This window comes from Bicyclus anynana, chromosome Z (genome assembly GCF_947172395.1).
Source record: "Bicyclus anynana chromosome Z, ilBicAnyn1.1, whole genome shotgun sequence".
Classification (NCBI taxonomy): domain Eukaryota; kingdom Metazoa; phylum Arthropoda; class Insecta; order Lepidoptera; family Nymphalidae; genus Bicyclus; species Bicyclus anynana.
Genome location: NC_069110.1, coordinates 20,388,011 through 20,411,333, shown reverse-complemented (window position 1 = coordinate 20,411,333; position 23,323 = coordinate 20,388,011). Strand labels below are relative to the sequence as shown.

Below are 23,323 nucleotides of genomic sequence, written 5' to 3'. Positions count from 1 at the left end.
TCGGCGGATATGACTAAATTTCATGATGATAACGGAGAAGCCGTAGCCTCAGAGCAGGTTCTAAGATTTACGTTTCAAGGATGGCAGATACACAAAGTAACACTATCGATCATTACCGGGAACGACCGCTTAATTTGCTAATACAGTTCTACCCTCTACAATATTGATCAAGTCGTCATCACCCTATATTCGGCTCACTGCTGAGCTCAAGTCTCCTCTCAGAATGAGAGGGATAAGGCCAATAGTCCACCACGCTGCCCAATGCGGATTGGCAGACTTCACACACGCAGAGAATTAAGATAATTCTCTGGTATGCAGGTTTCCTCACGATTTTTTCCTTCACCGTTTGAGACACGTGATATTTAATTTCTTAAAATGCACACAACTGAAAAGTTGGAGGTGTATGCCCCGGACCGGATTCGAACCCACACCCTCCGGAATCGGAGGCAGAGGTCATATCCACTGGGCTATCACGGCTCTCAGTAAGTCTCATTGATCAAGTACAACGCTGATATTATCAGATGAAAACCAGGATTTACTATCATAGGGTAGGTAGACAAGCACGAGCGAGATAACGGCCTGGCAACCGCTAGTAGCAGGATTAAAAACGTCTTTTACAACCGGTAAATGTTCTCCTTCCCCGCTCGTGTTGCCTTCCAGCCAAGTAACTAACAATGCAATGTTATTATTATAATGGCCTCACTATACGGATACCTGACTTACCCAATTCCTTCACTCACTGCTAAAGTGACTAGATCCAGCTAAAGCGTTCAACTGAATCAACTTGAAATCTACCGCGAACTCTCTCAGAGATCGTCAACTGACAGATGTCTGAACAGAGAAAGAACTGACAGATAAACGACACGTACTCCTTGACGTTTCTAACAGCATATCGCCCCCTAATTAGTTACTCTAATTAATGTAAGATGGCGCTACTATCTAATCCTCCGACATATATAAAAATCTCTGGATTTACTGAACCGATTTCGAAAATTTGTCCACTATAAAGCCACGTTATTTATGAGTGTTATATATAGGCTTTTATCCCCAAATTCTAAAGATAACGGGAACTACCCAGTTAGAACGGGACGTCGGGTAGTCTTTACATACCTTTTATAAAAGAAAATCCTCCGCTGCGTCGGTCTCATCATCATCATCATCATTATCAACCCATATTCGGCTCACTGCTGAGCTCGAGTCTCAGAATGAGAAGGGTTAGGCCAATAGTCTCGTATCTACAGAAAAGTCTATGCAAATCATCAATTAAGTAAGTCAAGTTAGACTTTTCAAAAATGCTTGTAAGCAAAACCTTTAACGAATTTTTAAAATATAATAATTGGAGGATTCGATACACATTATTTTATCTCAGGTCATAAGGTCTTCCCGTATAAATAAAATCTATATTGACTGTTCATCTATCCGCATTAGGCCAGAATGGGGGAAACCAGAACCCCTCATTCATGAGAGGAGACTCGTGCTCGACAGTAAGGCGAATATGGGTTGCTGTCTTTACTATAAAATTTTAGCTGAATATTATTATTTAAAAAATATTGAACCCGCTAGTTTAAGTACCGTAGGATGCGAAAGGAACTCAAAGTATTCCCATTTGCAGGTTATGGACGATCATTGGGAGAATGAGGTGACCGAGTACGGAGCAGTCAATATCACCGGGTTCCGTATAGTGGACAATTCTAGGAAAACCGTTAAGGATTTCCTCGATGGCCTCCGGAGGATCGATCCACGCTTTAAGGGAACTGTATCTGTAAGAATTTTTCTTGGTTATGTTTTCTTTGTGTAATTAAATTTTAAATTTTTTGTAGTTGAAAGTTGATGAACCCAAAATGAGGCTAAACGTCTTAAATTAATTAAGTCGCCTAGTAGGCTACGAAGGTTATTGAAACAAATAATATCTAAATATTGTCTACAATATCGAGTTCAGTGTAAACAATAATATACATAAAATTGTGCATGTGTGCGCTCAGTCGAGTAGCTAAAATCGGACCACTATTTGCGGTGATTAACATATCTATTAGTATTAAATCGTTGTACGTCACTGGATACAGTATTATAATCACATAATATGAAACATAATATGAAAAATGTTTGTGAAACCTGAGCAGAATGGCACTTTCACGTTGTTGATAATGCCATGGTATTCATGTCATTTCACTATTGTTTTAATATCAACGACAAACAAAACGAAGACTACAAAGACCTGACGTCAGCACTGTACATTAGTATCACCTTTCCATCAGTAGCCCTTTAGCAACATTAGATCTCTTTTGTTGTTGAGCTGTTGTTGTTGTTCAATAAGCCAACCAAAGATAAACAAAAGCATGGTGTTTATAAAAATGTACCTCTTAATCTTCTTAAAATAACTGTAGTTTAATTTATTTTAACGTAAATTATGTATCTTAATCGTAGTGTCTGAAATCCTCATAAAATGGTTTATTCACTCTGCATAAAGTCGATATTTTCTCGAGAGACTAAAATCGCCGCAGATGTACAGATAAATTAAATTCATAGACGGAGCGAACGATTTTATACCAAACTACTCCGCGTTAATCTAGGAAATGGGTTATATGATTTGAGACCAATATGCTACATGCCAGACAAACACTATAGCATTCCATTAACAATTTCATTAATTTTCCGTAGCAAGAAATTGTGTCCGAGCACCAAAATGTAGTGTTTATGGGGACAGATTAATGATCACTTTGAAGTCGGTGCCAAGCCCATATGGTGTTGATTTCAGTCGTTACTGAAAAAAACACAAAAAAAGCCTTAAATGAATAGATCACCAGCTTGGCACCTCCTTAAAGTGCAGTAGGTAGAACATATTTTAGTGTTATTTTCCCTTTTTAGTTTCGTGTGTACGTTTTTGAAGTCGATTTTTTTTAAAGCAATCATTAGTTAAGATATTTTAGAATATTATAATTAAAATAAATTGACTTTCGGTTAGTTATCGGGCATCGTTAATGTTCTATTTAATGGTAGAGCTTGTCTACCGTTTCTCTTCACTCTGTTTTTGGGTCAAAACTTTATGTTATAACCCACGGATTGTCGTAAAATTTTGTTGATACTCTCGCTATAAAGGAGATTTATAAACACACTGAGGCAGGCGCGTGATACGCATACTATATTATTCACATAACACATAGGTAATAGGTATTATATATTCCTACATTTACAAGTACGTTTATATATTTACATGTTAAGTCAATCAGATTATTGGTACCAAATACCGAATATTCTTTAATAACCGGCAAAGTGCGAGTCGGATTCGCGCACAAAGGGTTCTGTACCATTATCTATATAAACGAGAAGAAAATCACGTTTATTGTATGGGAGTCCAAGCTTTAGCTTTAGCGTTTTCTGTTCTGTGGGGAGCCCCATTCATTCTGCTTTTCATTATTCCTTGTTATCACATGTAACGACAACAGAAATAAATATTGCTAGTGCGGATTAACTTGCCACCTGGTTCGAACGATGTTTGTACTGTGTTTGTATGGATGTGTTTGGTAGCCAGATGTCAAGTTAATTCGCACGAGTTATACAATACAATCATCGTGTACCAGTATCAGCCTGGTGACATAATATTGACTTTATTATAATTTTACTGAAGGTTTTGTGTAGTAAATATTGTACCTACATAAAATAGAAGTCAAATTAAAAGACATCTCTAAATTAAAACTATTTGCTAGTAGTGAAATCATGTGTCCTAATATTTTTATATTGTCATCTTTGCAGTCCAATTCCAACCGACTTGATTTAAAGGTTAAAGGAAATGGCTTATAAGTAATAGTCGAATAATGGGATAGGTTTACTTTTCTTATTGAGAATTCACAGAAATACCTTCATTATTATGCTATTTTTGGCGGCCTCCGTGGCGCAGTAGTATGCGCAGTCGAGTTACAAGACGGAGGTCCTGGGTTCGATCTCCAGCTGGACCGATTGAGGTTTTCTTTATTGGTCCAGGTCTGGTTGGTGGGAGGCTTTGGCCGTGGCTAGTTACCACTCTACCGACTAAGTTGTACCGCCAAGCGATTTAGTGTTCCGGTACGACGTCGTGTAGAAACCAAAAGGGGTGTGGATTTCATCCTCCTTACAAGTTAGCCCGATTTCATCTTAGATTGCATCATCACTTACCATTAGGTGAGATTGTAGTCAAGGGCTAACTCGTAAAGAATAAAAAAAAAGAAAAAAAGAAGCTATCATGGAACATAATAGCAATAACATATATTTACTTATAGTACAATGAACTAATCAATTTAAGTATTATAGAAAAATCTCGTTACAATTAAAAGGATTATTTATAAAGGGATCTATAAAGCTAATTGCTCTTAATAACTGGGTACTTCGTTCTTAATAACATTGTGAATTATACAATTGGAAACCTGTTTGAGCTTTATCAGATTGAGAATAGAATAGATTAGAATAGAGGCTTAATTTCAATATGTATCAAATGAAAAAATAAAAATGAACGCATTTAATTTTAAAACTAACGGAATTTGTGTATCTATTATCATTTTGAGAATGTTACCGTAGTCCCCTAAAACTTTGGCATATTATCCGGTTGCTCCTTCTACATTTTATTTATCTGTTTTATTGCGGAGTATCAACAAAATTTTACGACAAACCCGGTGTACAACATAAAGTCTTTGCCCGAGGTGGTAAATATGCCTTCTCGAGAAAATTCCGGCGTAGAGTGTTGGCATGTAACCGTCGTAACGCGTTTTCGCAGATGATACTAACTTACACTCAAATAAAGGAATGAATGTCACTTCTTTCGCCGAGCATAATATTCATAGTACCAGATCCGGCATCAGAATATATACCCTCATCTGTTATTTATTTGGGATAAGAAATAAATAATAAAAAATATTCACGTTGACACATTGCATATAAGTTGTCTAGTTAAATTGCAGCTGGATAGTATTAATTTTTTTTCATTTCTATTGTGCAATCAGCTGCATCTGCATAAGCAAACTAGCGGACGCCCGCGACTTCGTCCGCGTGAATCTCGATGTAAACTTTGAACTACCCCTACCCAACTCTACCCCTACTCTGCCCCTACCCTACCCCTACCCTACCCCTACCCTACCCCTACCCTACCCCTACCCTACCCCTACCCTACCCCTACCCTACCCTACCCCTACCCTACCCTACCCCTACCCTACCCCTACCCTACCCCTACCCTACCCCTACCCTACCCCTACCCTACCCCTACCCTACCCCTACCCTACCCCTACCCTACCCCTACCCTACCCCTACCCTACCCCTACCCTACCCCTACCCTACCCCTACCCTACCCCTACCCTACCCTACCCCTACCCTACCCCTACCCTACCCCTACCCTACCCCTACCCTACCCCTACCCTACCCCTACCCTACCCCTACCCTAAACCTACCCTACTCCTACCCTACCCCTACCTTTTCCTGAATTTTCTTTGCTATAAACCTCACGGAGCCCGAGACCTTTCCAACGAATGCAAAACCGTGGAAGTCGGTTGGTGCGTTCTAGAGTTATAGCATCAGGAAGGAAAACCCGACTTATTTTTATATAAGCAAATTGCTTGAGGGGACATTTGTGGCATGTGCAGCTGACCTTCCATTGAAGGTCATGCTGGCTAATTTACTTTGTTATTCATTTTTTGTTATTGTTTATTTTTTAGGAAATCCCATATATAAGCGCGCTTTAGCCTTCGAACATCCATTGGGACACTGAGGGCAGTAGCAAGCTTGTTTTCATGGATAATAATTATTTTTATAGCTCATTGATCTGAGTTCAACCTCTTCCTTTATTGTTTTCTTGTCTAGATACTCATGCAATTCCGATGTCTTGGCAAACCATAGAGCATTTGTGATGGTTTTTAGAACTTTTTTTTAGAATCAAACATTAAAATCGAATTGAGAACCCCCTCCTTTTTTTTTGAAGTCGGTTAAAAAGTACGTAAGTAGTAACTTTATCCTACTTACAATTTCATTTAAACATATTATTTTTGATAGATTACTGTTTTGAAGAAAGATATGTACCTAATGCTACGCAATGTATAATGTATTCTCGGGAATAACGCCAGTTATTATCGCCATAATAAAAAACTTTTCGGGTTCAATATACGTTCTTGGTTGTAGGACCGATAATGGCTGCTTTCAACGGCCTGAGTTATTCTTTCCCTTCAGAAGCGTTAATGGATGAAACTTGGATTACATAACTGTAGTTATATCTTTTGAAATTCGAAATTATGTAAAATAATACGCAATTTAAAAAAAATAAACCGAATCCACACACTTACCTCTATTTCTACGAACAATACTACCGTACAGGTTTTGATGAAACTTACACTGTTTCTAAGTTAGAGTAGGTTTACCTCGTCCAAAGTCTTTAATTACATTTTGTGGCTACTCCTATGTTTAAGGATATTATCCCATCTGTGCTGTGTCAAACCTAGGACTCGTGAAAAATATGGGTACTGGAGGGCACTCCGGAGATGTGTTGAGCTTGTGTTTATACAACAAGTATTCACAAATGCCCTGAGATCCCATCTGTATTAGATAATAATCGACTTCTCCATGCTCGCGGTCTAGCAAACAGACAGACCGACATCTAGTATGGGAATAAAGTGGTACGTCCTGCCATTTACCGAATTATCTTATATCACCTTTTTAATAATTATCACCTTTTTTACCATCGCTTCGTGCTGTTTGGACGTTCTTCACATTTTATTTATTCTGTGCTCAGATTACTTGACAATTTTCGACGACACAGAGCTTCCTGTTCTTCTGCAATTGGCAGCATTCCAGCGATTACGCATGCTGCAACACAAGACACCGTACGGAAACCGCTAACTACTCGTACTCTCAATGCACTCAGTCGGTCTACTGGCACGAGTTTTCTCCGTCATGCTAGTAAGCGGAGATCACCCCAAATGAAGATTCCATATGTGAGGATAGATGTAACATCTGATGACAGATGTCCTCCTCTTCTTATTCAGGCCTCCAACATAAAGCATCAGTTGAAACTGAACAATTGAACTGTTTAGTTAAAACGACCGTGTGAAGGCAAAATAAAAAAAGTGCACAGTGCGCTAACTGAAAATCTTATCGAAATAGCATTAAATAAAATTGCGCAGTTAAACTTAGTCTGTAGCCTGCGTAATACTTACTAATACCGACGCACTTACTCGTTATAATATTAAGTTACGCTACATTTTGTTAACAGGCCCAAACAGCGTTAATGTACGACGGGGTGCAAGTTCTAATGGACGCCTTAGGAAGGCTCTGGAAAAAGAAACCCGAGGCTTTTAGGAGTGCTCTGCGGCGAGCGGCCTCCCTGGCGAACTCCACCAAAGTCATCGATTGTAACCCAGGGAAGAGCTGGGTGGTGCCGTTCGAACACGGCGATAAGATATCCAGGCTTATCAAAAAGGTATTTATATAATATTATGTTCAATAAGCGGAGGCTCGCAACTTCGTCTGCTCTTAGACCTCTTTATTTCGGCCCTGTCACAAAATCCGTTCACAGCGGATTAAATTTTTTTTTTTGCCAAGTCAGGATTTAGGACGTTTTTCAGTGAAAAAATCGAGATTCTTTCGTCGAAAGCGGGACATCGTATAACATATATATTCGGCTCACTGTTGAGCATGAGTCGTCTTCACTAATAATGAGAGGGGTTAATATAAATGAATGAAAATTTAAAAAAAAATTACGGAAGTACCGATGTGTCTGACATGCCACTTGCGATTTTATACAAGTCATAACTCTTAGACTTTTCGAACAGTCAAGATGTATGTATGAATGTATGTATGTACCACACGTCGGTACAAGGTTAATTATATAATACAAGCGTTAGCTTTTAGCGTTGTCTGTTCTGTGCTATACACTTTTCTCTAAAACTACTCTTATCTATTGATGAAAACAGCGTTAATTTAAATGCTTCAGATCCGCATAAAATAGTCTTGCTTCTATACCATTTCATAAGCAATGGTATAAAATAACACTGAATTCAGACGAGCAGTCAAGTAAAGAACATTTTAATAAAATTTACTTTCTATTACAAAAGTTTCGCAATTACAAGTGTGCAACTTGACTACGGCTTAACATTAGCATACTCTCCCGGTTGGATATCAAAATTCATTTTTTCAACACTCATTCTTATCCAACTACGGAGATGCAAAACAGGAAAGTTACTATTATTTTAAGTCCAGTCCATATCATGTGAGTTTTAGCCGTGTATCATAATCAATTAATATACTATACTAATTTTATAAAGAGATAAAGTTTGTGATAATGATCCTACATTACTACTACTTAACCGATTTTGAAAAATTCTTTGAGCACTACAAAGCTGAGTTAACAATTGTGGGTTTCACATATTCATATTCTAACGGGAACGGGAATCACGGATGTGCTAGTGAGTAATACAATTAGTATTGAGTAATTCATTGAAATCATGCGATAATTAATTAATCCGATTTCAAAAGAATTTATGACGGCCGCGTGGCGCAGTGGGTAGTGACCCTGCTTTCTGCATCCACGGCCGTGGGTTCGATTCCCACAACTGGAAAATATTTGTGTGATGAGCATGGGTCTTTTCCAGTGTCTGTGTGTATTTATACATTATATAAGTATTTATATGTAGTATATAATTGTATATTAATATTATAATATCAACTATCTTAGCACCCATAACACAAGCTACTCTGTATGCTTACTTTGGGGCTAGTTAGTGATGTGTATTGTTTAAGTATATTTATTTATTTATTTATTTATTTATTTATTTATAAAGGCAAGTCTTGACCTGTCTTGTAAATTAGTCGTCGTACTGTAATGTAAAATTATTTACTTAAGTTTTTATATAATTGTCATCTTTCTGTTTGTTTTATAAACTCAAATCTACGAAACGGATTTTCATGCAGTTCACCAATTTTAGGTATAGGCATATTAAATAAATTAAGGTATTGTATAAATTAGTTGAAATATTATCTAGCAATACTTTCAGGTGGCTTTAGCTATCTGGGAGTGTTTATTGAAAATTGAATAGTGAGTGACTCAAGAGTTCCATTCCGCATAAAAATTCTATCATACATGTACTACAAACTGATCCAAAACCCGTAGGTACCTCCAGTATAAAAGTGAATATATAGTATACCCGTACAAAGCAATTTACACGTATAATTTACACTTGCGTAACTATAATAATAAAGAGCTTGTGATGTAAAGGTTGAGAGGGTATAAAATATATTTACGGCCCTCTGTAGGCATTCACATAAGTTACAGAAAGGCCGACTCCTTGCGTCTCGATAAAAAGTGATTTCCGATCCGTAGTTTCAAACTTGGTAACATTTCTTTGGACATCTGTTCTGGCCACCTTTATTTTATGTTCTGCTAGTCCTAAATCAAACACTTGGCCATTTTTCCCAAAAACGCCCCTTAGAGTCATCAGCCTCGACGACAAACGGAAAAGGGTTATTATTTTATTCATGACTGAGCTTGTAATCTCGGATTCTTTAACTTTAGGTTTGTTTTTCTTTAAGTATTCACCAATATTTCTATCTTTGTTGTATTACTGTTATTGTCTTTTACCTTTTGAACCTTTAGGCTGAAAATCGGCAGTGCCCCAAAAGATCTCTTACTAAGTATTTCTTAAGTGACTATTAGACTATTACTTAGACTGATTATTACTGAGGCTATTAGTGACTATTACTGAGACTGATTATCACTGAGGCTGTTAGTGACTATTACTGATACTGATTATCACTGAGGCTATTAGTGACTTGTACTGTGACTTATTATCACTGAGGCTATTAGTGACTTTTACTGAGACTGATTATTGCTGAGGCTATTAGTGACTATTACTGAAACTGATTATCACTGAGGCTATTAGTGACAATTACTGAGACTGATTATCATTGAGGCTATTAGTGTTTATTACTGAGACTGATTATCACTGAGGCTATTAGTGACTATTACTGAAACTGATTATCACTGAGGCTATTAGTGACAATTACTGAGACTGATTATCACTGAGGCTATTAGTGACTATTACTGAGACTGATTATCACTGAGGCTATTAGTGACTTTTACTGAGACTGATTATTACTGAGGCTATTAGTGACTTTTACTGAGACTGATTATCACTGAGGCTATTAGTGTCTATTACTGAGACTGATTATCACTGAGACTATTAGTGACTATTACTGAGACTGATTATCACTGAGGCTATTAGTGACAATTACTGAGACTGATTATTACCCCTATTTCCCTAATCATTTCTATTTCCTCTGCAACTTATGCTACAAGTTTGTCGGGAACTTTTGGCGTTATGTGAGGTCCAATTTCTCAATAATTCACTTAAAGTTACTCCGAGCATATAGCTCTCCATTACCTACCTGCTCTGTGATATGAGCTTTATTACACGGCTCATAGTTAACGACTATGTCTCGGATCACGGAACAACACGAAGACTTTGGTCTTCAGGCACAGTGAATTCATCAGTGACTCTCGAGTTTCGTGTATATCTTGTATGTATGTATGTCATTTTCTTTATTACCTCACTAGCAGATGCCCGGACTTCGTCCGCGTGAAAATCGATGTACATTTTCAACCCTTCGATCGATTTTCGCATGTTTTATATAATATAATAAATAGTCCACTAATCATTTTACAAAAATGTTTTGACTTGTGTAGAACGCCCTGCGAAGCCCCGGCCGGAGGCCGAAGAAGAGATGAAATATTTTTTTTTAACCTATTGCTTTTTTTTTTAAATGTGATAAATAAAATAATAATACAATTAAAACTTTTGATCATCGGCTAAAATCATTCTATGCGATATTGGTCCCGATTGTTTACTAACTGCTTTCTACGCTTCTGGATTGAGCTTGTATTTTTTTCTTTTCAGTTTTTATATTTTATTATTTATTTTTTAATTATTTATTATTAGTAATGCTTATAGGAAGCGACCATGTCTCGGATATGTAGGAACATGAAGACTTTCGATTAGGTACAGTGAATTTATTTGTGGCTCAGAGCTTTATTTTCAGTATACGGTAAAATGTTGATGATAATTATGGTATACAAGAGTGGACCTGAACCATCTCCTTTGTTTCAGACGGATATTGTGGGACTCACTGGTAACATTTCTTTCAATGAAGAAGGACACAGATGCAACTTTACTCTTCACGTCGTTGAGATGACTGTTCAGAGTGCAATGGTTAAGGTAATGTGTACTTCATCATCATCACTATCAACCCATATTCGTCTCACTGCTGAACACGACTCTCCTCTCAGAATGAGAGGCGTCAATAGTCCACCAGTCCACTGGCCCAATGCAAATTGGCAGACTTCACACACGCAGAAAATTAAAAAATTCTCTGGTACGACGTTTTTCCTTCACCGTTTGAGACACGTGATATTTAATTTCTTAAACTGCTCACAACTGAAAAGTTGGAGGTGCATGCCCCGGACCAAATTTGAACACACACCCTCCGGGATCCGAGGCAGGGGTCATATCCACTGTGCTATCAATGTACTAAGTAGATTGCACTTTTGTTATACCTTCATTATGTTGTTTTAATGTACACTCCAGGACCAGGCCTCCTTCCTCATCATCATCATTACCATCATTATCATCATCATTATCAGCCAACGGACGTCCATTGCTGGACATAGGCCTCTTGCATGGACCTCCAAATACAACGTTCTCGAGCCACCAGCATCCAGAGGCTAAATGGCGGTATAACCATTTCAATTAGGCTAGACTTCACAAGTATCTCAGACCAATGTCGGGCAGCAGCGACACCGGTGCGAGGAATCAAGGACTGCGAATGACCAACCTGCGTGCCCGTGGTCATTCTTTGGGCATTAATCTGTATGGACAAAGCTGAACACAAACAGTCTTCTTTATATAGAGGAAAAAACTATCTTTGCTCCAATGCGTGTCGATTATCAGATGATACTGGTGGTTAAAAAATTAACGTGCTCGCACGAGGTATGAACTTCCCAACTCCTGACTGAGAAGAAAATCAATTCACTAAAAATTTATTATAAAAAAGAAAAACTCAGTGTTGTAAAGCTCGACCCAGGTTTCGAACCCTGGATCTCGTGATGCGCAACCACTACCAATCGATAAAAAAGTTTAGTGCTTCACCAAAAATACGGGAACATCAAAGAAAATTAACAAAATAACGAATTAACGAGTTCTCTAGCCCCAGGAGAAATTAAAACAACTCTTAGCTCAATTACACTTAATTAGTTAGGTATACCGAAACAAAGTAAAGACCCATAAATCAATCTTTCAAAACTACTTTCCGCGACCTCAATAATTTTCTCTCCTAAGTTACCTTATAAGTAGAAGCTTTCAACCAAAGTTTTTGTTTAGATATATTGACTTTTGGGTAGCCTTTAAATACTCGTACTATGTACAATTTAATTTTATTCCCATAGGCAGTAATAGTGCCTTACAGGTATAAGCTTCTTATTTGTTAAATCTCTGCATGTTCCTACTGCTAAGGCGTGTCGAGAAGTTATAAGGTTGAGTAGTATTATTTCAATATATATCGTCTTTGTGTGTGTAAACTAAAGGAACATCAGAATTGTAAGTAGGACTTTCTACACCATTATTGTATTTGTATTTTAATTTACCAATATGGTGTTAATTGCCACCATATTGACTTAGTTTTATTGTATTAATAGATTGCAACATGGACGGATAAACAAGGCCTGAAACTTCTGGCAGCGAACAACGAACGACTCCTGTCACCGTCGTCGTACGACACCAACAGAACATATGTCATAACCTCCATTCTCCAAGAGCCTTTTCTGACGCTGCGGCCAGCGGAATACGGCCAAAGAGAAGATCAGTACGATGGTTTCTGCAAAGACCTCATAGAGTTGGTTGCTGCAAAACTTGGGATTAAATGTAAGTAAATTCTTGATACTAGGTATGCTAGTAATATTTCTACGTGATCGAATCAGAAATGAGGAGATTTGTAGAAAGAATGAAAATCACCGAAATATATTAACGAGTCGCGAAGCTGAAGTGGCAATGTGCGGGGCATATAGTTTGAAGAGCTTAGAGGAAATTATAGTCTCAAGGTGCAGGAATGACGAGCCCAAAGCGCAGTCTTTGTCGTTTTCTCAAGGTGGACCGAGGACATAAAGCAGGTTGCAGGGAGCCGATGGATGTTGGTGGCTCGCCACCGTGAAAGTCTTTAAAGGAGTCCTATGTTCAGCAGTGAATTTCCATTGCCCAACTGCTAATAATTATAATGATGATGAATTTTTCGACTGGTTAGACTATGTGGCTTCCGATCACGAGGTTCCTTCGGATTCTGGTTCGAGTTGGATTATGAAAAATTAAGCTTTTCTTCCTTTCTAAAAAGAATTATCAGCTATGCTTTATATTTCGAGGAAATGACTGTAAGTACTATCTTTTAATTTTGTTTTAGATGAGATCCATATAGTAAGGGATGGCAAGTTCGGAAGCGAGGTATCACCACACGTATGGACCGGGCTTGTTGGGGAAATCTTTCGGAAGGTAAGTGTTATTTTAATTTTATATAAAAATTAAATAATATATCGTTACAAATTTTGTAATTACAAGTGCTGTCGCAGCGCAATTCACAACGCAACGTCGACGACTACAGACAGTTTTTGAGCGCTTTATATATTTTCTGATATGTGCCTTAGATTACTAACTCTAACTGTCATAGATTGGTCCAAACGATAGAGCCTCCCTCTTTTAATAAGAATATTGATAGAAGCTAAAATTGTTTTTATATAAATATCGTAAACTTAGTAATAGTTTGTGGTAACCCTAATTTCATTTCACTAAAACACACTCGAATAATCCATTTTGTAACATGTTTACCGGTGATAATAGAAAGCTTTGTAGACGATCAAAAGGATGGGTACAAAGACAGACGAAATAGGGCTGTGTACAAGGGCCATTCGACATCAATAAAGGCAATCCGAAAGCTTCTTTAAAAAGTATAAAGATCAAGGATAAGTGTGGTTTTCCATTACACACTATACAGAGGCGTCAGTTTTTCCGGGCTACTTTGTCGGCGTTCTATACAGTCGATCCTTCGGTTCAGCACGCCGTTGTACTGCTACATGTCAACTTATTATCTGCTCCGCGTTACATTATCCAGGGTTTCCAATCATGGTAACGGGGTTCTGGACTAATATACTCAGGCCACAAACCCCATCTGCCCTACTCTTAAGGGGGTCGTACCACCGCTTACTTAGTTATCCTTCGAGCTTTACTTTGATAGAGCTTCTGAACTCGCTCAATAGCTCTGGTGACGCCGATGAGGTCTCAAAAGATAACTATCTTGTATTCTAAGTTCTATAATCTATAAAACTTAAATTTATAAAATAAAAAGTTGTTTTAAACTTTATTGGCAAATGCAAAATTAATAAAAATGACCATAATATTATAACACAAAACTTCTTATAACGTCACTTTTGTCCCTGCAAATAAAATTATTGATACATATTGTAAATTATTTATTGTTTGTATCGTTTCAACCAATTCATTGACGTAGTATACTGGAAACTTACAATCACCACACAAAAATGGGATAAAAAATAGGAAGTCCACGACAAAGCCAAGAAGTAGTAGATTTATGTTACCGGAAAAATATATTTTATGTCGAGCCTATGTCGATCACATCTTTGCTTGAGACCAATAAAATTTAATCAATTCTGGTGTTTATTAACCAATTTCTAATATTACATCAAATTAATTATAAAAAAATATGTTTTATTGACATGCTAATATCTAAAATCAACGTGATACAAACTCCAAATTTGCATACCCACCATTCATATCTATATGTGCATGGCGAGACTAACTTTCAGTTGGTATCAACAAGATTACTTTAATGTCGGGTCACTCGGATTCTGAAGTGAGGCGCGTATTTATGGTACATAAATACGCGCCTCACTTCAGCCTACATTAATTTGAAAAATGTGTTTCTAATAGTTTTATTAAGGCAGATTGTGATGAACCTGTCAATGCATAGCTTTGAGCAATGTGTTACAAAACATTTTGGTTACTTTTACACCATTGATGAGTTCCTTAATGATAAAGATGCTCGGAAGCCGTTGGATCAGCTTCCACCTTCACGCAGGTAGTAAAACTATAAGAAATTGTAATGTTGTCATCAATTGTAAATTATAATATTGTTTAATTTTTTTTTAAAGAGCTACTGTTGAGTTTCTTGCCGGTTTCTTCTCAGCAGAACCTGCCTTCCGAACCGGTGGTAGAATCTTTACAAATAGTCAACTGACGTGTCAAAAGTGCTTGTAAACTGAGCTTACTTGAAATAAAAAGAAAATTGAGTTTGAATTTTAATAATTTGACAAATTTTTTTTTTAGTCACAAATAATAATAGTTTTATTTTACTTCACGAATATTATAAGAAAACCCTTTTGATGTTTCTAAGTTCTATACCATGACGTAAATAAAATCCTTCTCTTTTTTTAATTCGGTTGATAATTAATATTAACAAAGTACATTATGTGGCACGGCACTATCATAAAATAATTAATTTTTAATAGGATGTTCATTGTTATGCTATAATTTGAAAATTTGTGAAAATCCATTAAAACTTTGCTGTCGTGCAAATAATTTACTGCCGAAAAAAGAAGAACGTGGCCATCAATTTATACCACAATCAAAATTGATATCGAGTTTTGTGAAATTTAATTTACAATTTATTTAGTCCAACGCTGCATAATAATATTTCGTAATAATTTTATCTATTGTCTCATATAACACAATATGAATACGAGTTGGTCAACCCAAGCTAAGAACGGCAGGCAACTATGGAATTTGGACCGTGGTTTCTTTAGGAGGTCGCATTTTTAAAAGTCCAAGTCTGAACTTTTTTTTTTTTATTTATTATTCAACAAAAAACCACATTTCAATTAAGCCTAACCATAGTGCAACACAAACCACAGTTGGTAAGTGTCGAAGTATACTAAGAATATTTTTCTACAATGTATATTTGCTACACTATACCACGATAAAACATGTGTTCAGTGGCAAGACATTTAACTCTAAGGCAACTCTTTCTAAGAAACCGTTAAAGTTTGATTTTTATGAGTGTTTTTTGAACGGTTGTCTCGTAACTCAGGATCACGATATAAATTATGCCGATGAATCAATAAAAATGTCACGCTTTATATTTGGACGGCTGGAAGTTTGAACCCTTAAAACTTATTACCAACCAAAGCTTGGTCATGCGTATGGTCATTATCAGCCGATAGACGTCCACTGCTGGACATAGGCCTCTTGAATGGACCTCCAAGACGAACGGTCTGTAGCCACCAGCATCCAGCGGCTCCCTACATCCCGTTTGATGTCCTCGGTCCACCTACTAGGGGGTCGACCAATACTGCGCTTTCTGGTGCTGAGTCGCTATTCCCACACCTTGCGACCCCAACGTCCATCCGCTCTTCGTACTATGTGGCCTGCCCATTGCCATTTCAGCTTCGCGACTCGCTGATCTATGTCAGTGACTTTAGTTCGTCTGAGGGTCTCCTCATTCGCTCCATCGCCCGCTGAGTGACTTTGAGCTTTCTAATAAGGTCCATAGTCTAAGTCTCGGATCCGTAAATTATCACTGGCAACACGCACTGTTCGAAGACTTTCGTCTTCAAGCACGTACTCGTTTGGTAACTTACCTTAAATAGGAGCACTTACAAACAACTCGAAAAATTGTCAGCTCTTATAAAATGCGGTAGATCTAGCCAAACAGGCTCTTGTTCTATTATTAAATTGAGTATTTCATTAAAACAATGTACAATGTTACAGAAATATTAAAACCTTCAGTCTCAAAAGAATACCTCGACGCTTAGTGCTCCTTTCTTTTAATTATAAAGTGTAATAACATTTTATAAAAATGTTGATGCTAAAGAAAATAGATACGAGTAATCTTATAATTTCAACGTTATTTTAACATTTTTCTTATGATTTTTAGATGTTCCGTAATATCTAGCTTAATATAATTAAGAAAAAGAAGAGAATTTATTTTTATTACATAAAGCTAGTTCAGTTCTACAAAGCCCGCAGATATTCGTCGTCATCAACCCATATTCGGCTCACTGCTGAGCTCGAGTCTCCTCTCAGAATGAGAGGGGTTAGGCCAATAGTCCACCACGCTGACCCAATGCGGATTGGCAGACTTCACACACGCAGAGAATTATGATAATTCTCTGGTATGCAGGTTTCCTCACGATGTTTTCCTTCACCGATTGAGACACGTGATATTTAATTTCTTAAAATGCACACAACTGAAAGTTGGAGGTGCATGCCCCGGACCAGATTCGAACCCACACCCTCCGGAATCGGAGGCAGAGGTCATATCCACTGGGTTATCACGGCACTGCAGATATTATTCCTGGAAACCCTGTACCAAAACGTTTCCATTTTATTTAGACTCTTTTCTTTCGCTAACCCGTATTGATGAGGCATGGTGGACCTATACTCCGATTTGTCTTCACCTAAAGAAGAAAAGAAGCCTGCGCTTTGTAGTGGACATAAAATTACCTGATGACAATAACTGATTGATAAACTTCACTTAACTTCCATATTCTCGTTACGGCACGTATTTGCCGGTAGGGTGGTAACTAGCCCCGGCTGAAACCTCTCACCAGGAAGACCTGGATTAATTAAGAAAACCTCAATCCGGGGTTCAGACACAGAACCACCGTCTTGTAAATCCGCCGCGCATATCACTGCGCCATGGAGGCCGACAAAAGACTTGCTAACTCTTCTTCAGTTGCATACAACACCGTGCCTGTGTAACGTCACACAATTTATCAAAATCTTCGTCATAAAATAGACAAACCAGACCACAGATTAAAGATTCCGTGGCGAGTAAGTTGGTGCTTCGATTGCGAGCCAAAAGTTTCAGTATTTAGAGGTCTGTTCCTTTATTTTCCCCGAACAAGAAATATAAACCTAATGGCAGAAAACTATTAACAAGAAAAAAAGCAGAGAACTTTTAGAGTAATACGGACAATCACTTTGTGAACAATAGAATAGTAAAGGTTTTTTGCTACAATTGAACAAAAGGAACTCTTAATTTGTTTTGGGCGTTCTCCAAACTATTTATGTATGTATACTACACATGTCAGTCGAGGTGTACAATTGTGATCTTAAACATTTTAAACTTAAGGTTCAAAGTGGAATGGAACTGTATGCCTAGTGCCGACCTCGGTACAACGGGAACCATATTACACAGCTGTAGTCGAGAATAAAGATCTAATTAAAGGAGCATAAAGTGACATCAGATGTCCTGAGGAGGTATTGTAGTTATTAAGAACAATGCCTCGCAGAAATCTTTGGCTTTTTATTTTATTTTAATAAACATATATAAAGCTTATGTAACTTTTAAAATATTGCGTATGCATTATTTTGACCTAAATTCATATCACAGATTTTAAAAATAAATAAAATTGAAAACTATTTTATATAAGTATTATTATAAAGAGTAGGTACCTGCTCATTTCGTCTTTTCTCGCTCCTAATGTGATGCAACGATCCTTCTGGAGCTTGAACCTCCAATGCTGTCCCAATGCAGGTTGGCGGTCTTGGGGTTTAGATTGACAAGGTTTTAGGTTTTGGGATACAAAATATTAGTAATTTTTTGGAGGGTAATTGCATACTTTTGTATAAGAAACTGCTACATGAAACCACTGGCATGTATTTTAATAATTTCAAAGTTTTTATCAAACGCAAGCTTTTAGAAAGACCAGATAAACGATATAAAAGCGTGATTTAACTGCACTATATTGTGTACTTAGTGCTATGTAAATTTGTAAAATGGTGGTAACCAAAATAAACCTTGGCTGAGGTTGTTGCGGGCTCTTCTCGGATCAGTGCGCAACAAAAGAGATAGCGATAATTCCGGTTGCGTCGCCATTGGTTGAAATTTGTCTATATCTCACTCATTCACCCACTCACTTTAGCTCAATGCTGAGTTTGAGTCGAATAGTCCACCACGCTGCCCCAATGTGGATTGACAGACTTCACACACGCAGAGAATTGAGAAAATTCTCATGTATGCAGGTTTCCTCACGATGTTTTTCCTTCAACGTTTGTGACACGTGATATTTTTTTTTTTTAAATAACAAATGTTTAAATTACACCTATGATTATACGGCGATCAGCTAGTAAACTATATAAATAGGCCTTCATTACTCGTCATCATCATCATCATCAGGACATAGGCCTCTTGCATGGACTTCCAAGACCAACGATCTCGAACCACCAGCATCCAGCGGCTCCTTACATCCCGTTTGATGTCCTCGGTCCACCTAGTCGGGGGTCGACCAACACTGCGCTTTCAGGTGCTGGGTCGATATTCCAGCACCTTGGGACCCCAACGTCCATCGGCTCTTCGAACTATCTGACCTGCCCATTGCCACTTCAGCTTCGCAACTCGCTGAGCTATGTTAGTATACTTTGGTTCGTCTGCGGATCTCCACATTTATGTTTCGATTACCCCAAGCATAGCTCGCTCCATCGCCCGCTGAGTGACTTTGAGCCTTCTAATAAGGCCCTTAGTGACCAAGTCTCGGATCCGTAGGTCATCACTAACGACTTTCATTTATTACAGGAAGCAGATATAGCTATCGCACCGTTGTCCATAACGCCAGAAAGGGAGAAAGTCATCGATTTCAGTGAACCGTTCCTGTCAGTAGAGATACCCATCAAACGTATGAAATCACCGAAGCAATTATTGTCTGGCACATTTAGTTTTCTGCGTCCACTGTCAAAGGAAATATGGGTAAGTCAACTGTGAAGAAAATATGTACGTGTTTTTTTATTTACCTAACGAATTTTTACTATAGCACCTATAAATAGATGTTTTTTTTTTTCTTAAAAAAAGAATATTTGCCATATAGCGCAAGCGCCTTACTGGTCAAAGCTATGGTTATCGAAACTAGATACTTGCCTACCGTAGGTACTTAAAAATGGTAGGAGCTGAGTTTTTGCCACCTCTATTTAATTATGTAAATTGATCTGGTAAGTTTACTATATTTCCAATTTTTAATTTAATGCTAATAGATAATAATTAATCTTCGCGACAAGCTTTTATTATCATTTAAGTTGTACATGTAATGAGGTTATAAGTTGATAGTTAACGTTGAAAGAAAAAAATATTTTCTTCTTTTTAGAGCATTTAAATAAACGCTTTTTTTTAAAGTTTTTTTACTTATAACTTATTTTTAACATTGAAGAAATTGAGTCTTTAGGTTACGTAGAAAAAACTAAAAATTGACATTTAGATAATATAAATCTGTAATTTTACCCGAAACAGAATTCGATCTCAAAGTATCCATTAAACTCATACTATTGGTATTGTTGCATTTAGTCTGAGGTATCAAATAACATTAAAAGAAATAAGTGCAATTTTGAAAAATTTTGTGGTAAAAGCGATATTTTTGAACATAAAAGTTCCCATACATTTTCCTAACTCCACTACATTGCCCTCAAAGTAACGGCTAATACAAAGGCGGTGCAGTTTCAAATGGCAATAAATCAGCAAACAACTAAACAACGCAGCTCAGTAGCCCAAGAACTGTCATAAACATGTATGAACATTTTATCGGGAAAATGTTTGGATACGCCTCGAGCTAGTCGACGAAGCGACCAAACTAATACACTTCACCGGACATTCTTAATAAAAAAATAAATTTTTCCAATCAGCCTATTTTTAACCGACTTCAAAAAGGAGGAGGTTCTCAATTTGACTGGTATTTTTTTTTATGTATGTACACCGATTACTCGAAGACGCCTGGACCGATTTCAAAAAAACCTACGACTGATGCACCTCAATTCACCGCACGCACGATTTCACAACCGCGCAATCTTTCCCCCCGTCGCCCGCATATCATGGAAGTGTCATCAACGAATTTACCAATAGATGTTAGTGACAATGATCAAATCAGATCGTCTGAATGTACTCTGCTAGGTACGGGAGTGTAGCACAAAAAAATATACCGAGATTTTTTTTGAAAAATAATTAAAGCTCAATATTTCGTCGCCCGACACAGAACTCGAACCCAACTCATTATCTGAAGCCACATAGGCTAATTTTCATAGCTTTTAAATATACCCAAATGGGGTATCTTATATATTTTGGTACCCATTTGGGTATATAATTATATATGATACCCCTATATCTATATTAATGTTTAAATGCTCACATTTGCTTTGCTTGATTCAATTGGACATCAAGTCCCACATACATCAAAATCTTGGTGTCTGTACGAGGCAGTCGTTATGTAAATGGTGTTGTTATTTTTCTTTAAAATATCGTTCCACCTAGATTTTATGTTTCCTTCATCATTGGCCGGTTCTAACTGACAGTGATTATGATGATCCGGGCGTATGTTGCTTTTCAGTTGTGTCGACCATTGGATATGAGTATCATTACATCATCATCATTATGAACTGACGGATGTTATAGAGCTATTATATATACTTCTAAACACCCGAGCCACCAGCATCCAGCTTAATGTCTAAATAATAAATCATCTATAATTGTATAAAATGGTGCAATTTATGAATATTATTAAAGAATATTACGAAAATGTTTACGTGAAAGTTTTTGCTATGATTCACTCATTGGGTGAAACAAGGCCCTATGATCCCGATAGGGCCTGGTTTGTTGCCACACAAGTAACGTTATCTAATTATAGCCCAAAACAATTATAAAGTAGTGTACCTTTAATATAATGTGGACAAAATAAATAAAATTTCATTTATACATTCATTCATTCAATGACCAAGTAGTGGGGTCGACCAACACTGCTCTGTAAGGTGCCGCGTCGTCATTCCAGCATCTTTTGGACTACAATGTCTCTAACTTGCTCGAACTGTATGCCTATCCCATTGCCACTTCCTCTTTGCGACTCTTAAAGCTATGTTTGTAGTACCACGATAATTATGAGAGTAAATAAAAACTATTTTTTACAGCTCTGTGTGATATTCAGCTTCTTCGCGGTGAGCATTGTATTGTTTCTCGTGTCGAGATTCTCCCCACAGGAGTGGCGATCAGTATCAATAACGGATAGCCATTTGGATCAGCCTATAAGCAATACTAATGAGGTGTGTATAAAAAAAAATAAGATCATAGATGTAACTATTATTAGGGTTTCAAAGTCAACAAGAAACCCTCATTCGTATAAAATAAATTGATAATATAAGTCTGAAATGTCTTTCATTTGTAGATAATCTTGCACAACGAATTCAGCATCTGGAACTCATTTTGGTTCTCGCTTGGATCTTTTATGCAACAAGGCAGTGACGTCGTACCGAGGTGAGGCATGACATTTACCTCTAAAGGCATTCCTATTCGTAACAAGCATACTTGAGGCCCACAATAGGGTAAAAGACTACGTGACCAATCAATATGTTCCAAACCGTGGTATTTCATCGAAAATTTAAAGTGACTACACGACCGCGTTCAGTGGTTATTATTTAATATTTTTATTAATAATTATTTATTTAATACCAAAGCTAGTGTAGAATTATTTTTATTAATGTGTATATTTTAATTGTTTCTAACTTTTGCAATTGTTTATGTACGAATTTTTCCAGATTTTTTAAAACATGACATACCGGGTTTATAAATAATCAATAACAATTGTAAGGCTGCCGGCAGCTTAACGTGTTCTCTGAAGCACGGGGTGTAACACTGTAAACTCTACCCTACCGTCTCAATTGGTTGTATATCATTTAAAAAACCGGTCAACTGAGAGTTTAACTCGCGTGACGAGGCTTTTGAAACTGACCTGTGGACCTATTTCCTATTTTTGTATTTATTATCAACCCGTCAAAATAAAAAACAAATCAATTGACAAAATGTCATCCACATAATATGATACAAATTACAAACCGGTGCTTACGGTGGATATCATATAGTATGTACACTTTTTTGTCCACTTCAATAGGTTGATAATGATAATAAAGACCAATATAGTGAATAGCCCAGCTGACGTTCAAGTAGAAAGCTAACTTCTAAAATTTTTTAAATATTTTAGGTTTGGTAGTTTCGGAGAAAAAGGGCGGGTATGGTATATTTTCTTGAATACCTTGAAAACTATGATTTCAAAATTACAATAAAAATATATTTGAGATCCTCTTACCAAGCTCGTTTGTTGGATGTATCACAATGCAGTTTAAATCACATTCACAAAGTGACTTCATCCACACATTGCAAAGAACATTGTCAGTTCAACATCTCATGAGGCCTAAACTTTGACGAATTGCCCAAGCTGCGTGGCGTAACCTAACTT

The 23,323-nt window shown here is 37.2% G+C and overlaps 1 protein-coding gene across 1 annotated transcript in view; it reads left to right on the top strand.

Moving 5' to 3' along the window:
- Positions 1 to 23,323, top strand: part of LOC112049389 (glutamate receptor 1-like) — a 116,253-nt gene that overhangs the window by 72,797 nt on the left and 20,133 nt on the right. Inside the window, exons 6-13 of the mRNA XM_024087249.2 lie at positions 1,613 to 1,762; positions 7,223 to 7,429; positions 11,112 to 11,219; positions 12,695 to 12,920; positions 13,450 to 13,538; positions 19,636 to 19,806; positions 22,002 to 22,133; positions 22,256 to 22,344. Coding sequence (XP_023943017.1) covers positions 1,613 to 1,762; positions 7,223 to 7,429; positions 11,112 to 11,219; positions 12,695 to 12,920; positions 13,450 to 13,538; positions 19,636 to 19,806; positions 22,002 to 22,133; positions 22,256 to 22,344 — 1,172 coding nt within the window. The remainder of the gene's footprint in view (positions 1 to 1,612; positions 1,763 to 7,222; positions 7,430 to 11,111; positions 11,220 to 12,694; positions 12,921 to 13,449; positions 13,539 to 19,635; positions 19,807 to 22,001; positions 22,134 to 22,255; positions 22,345 to 23,323) is intronic.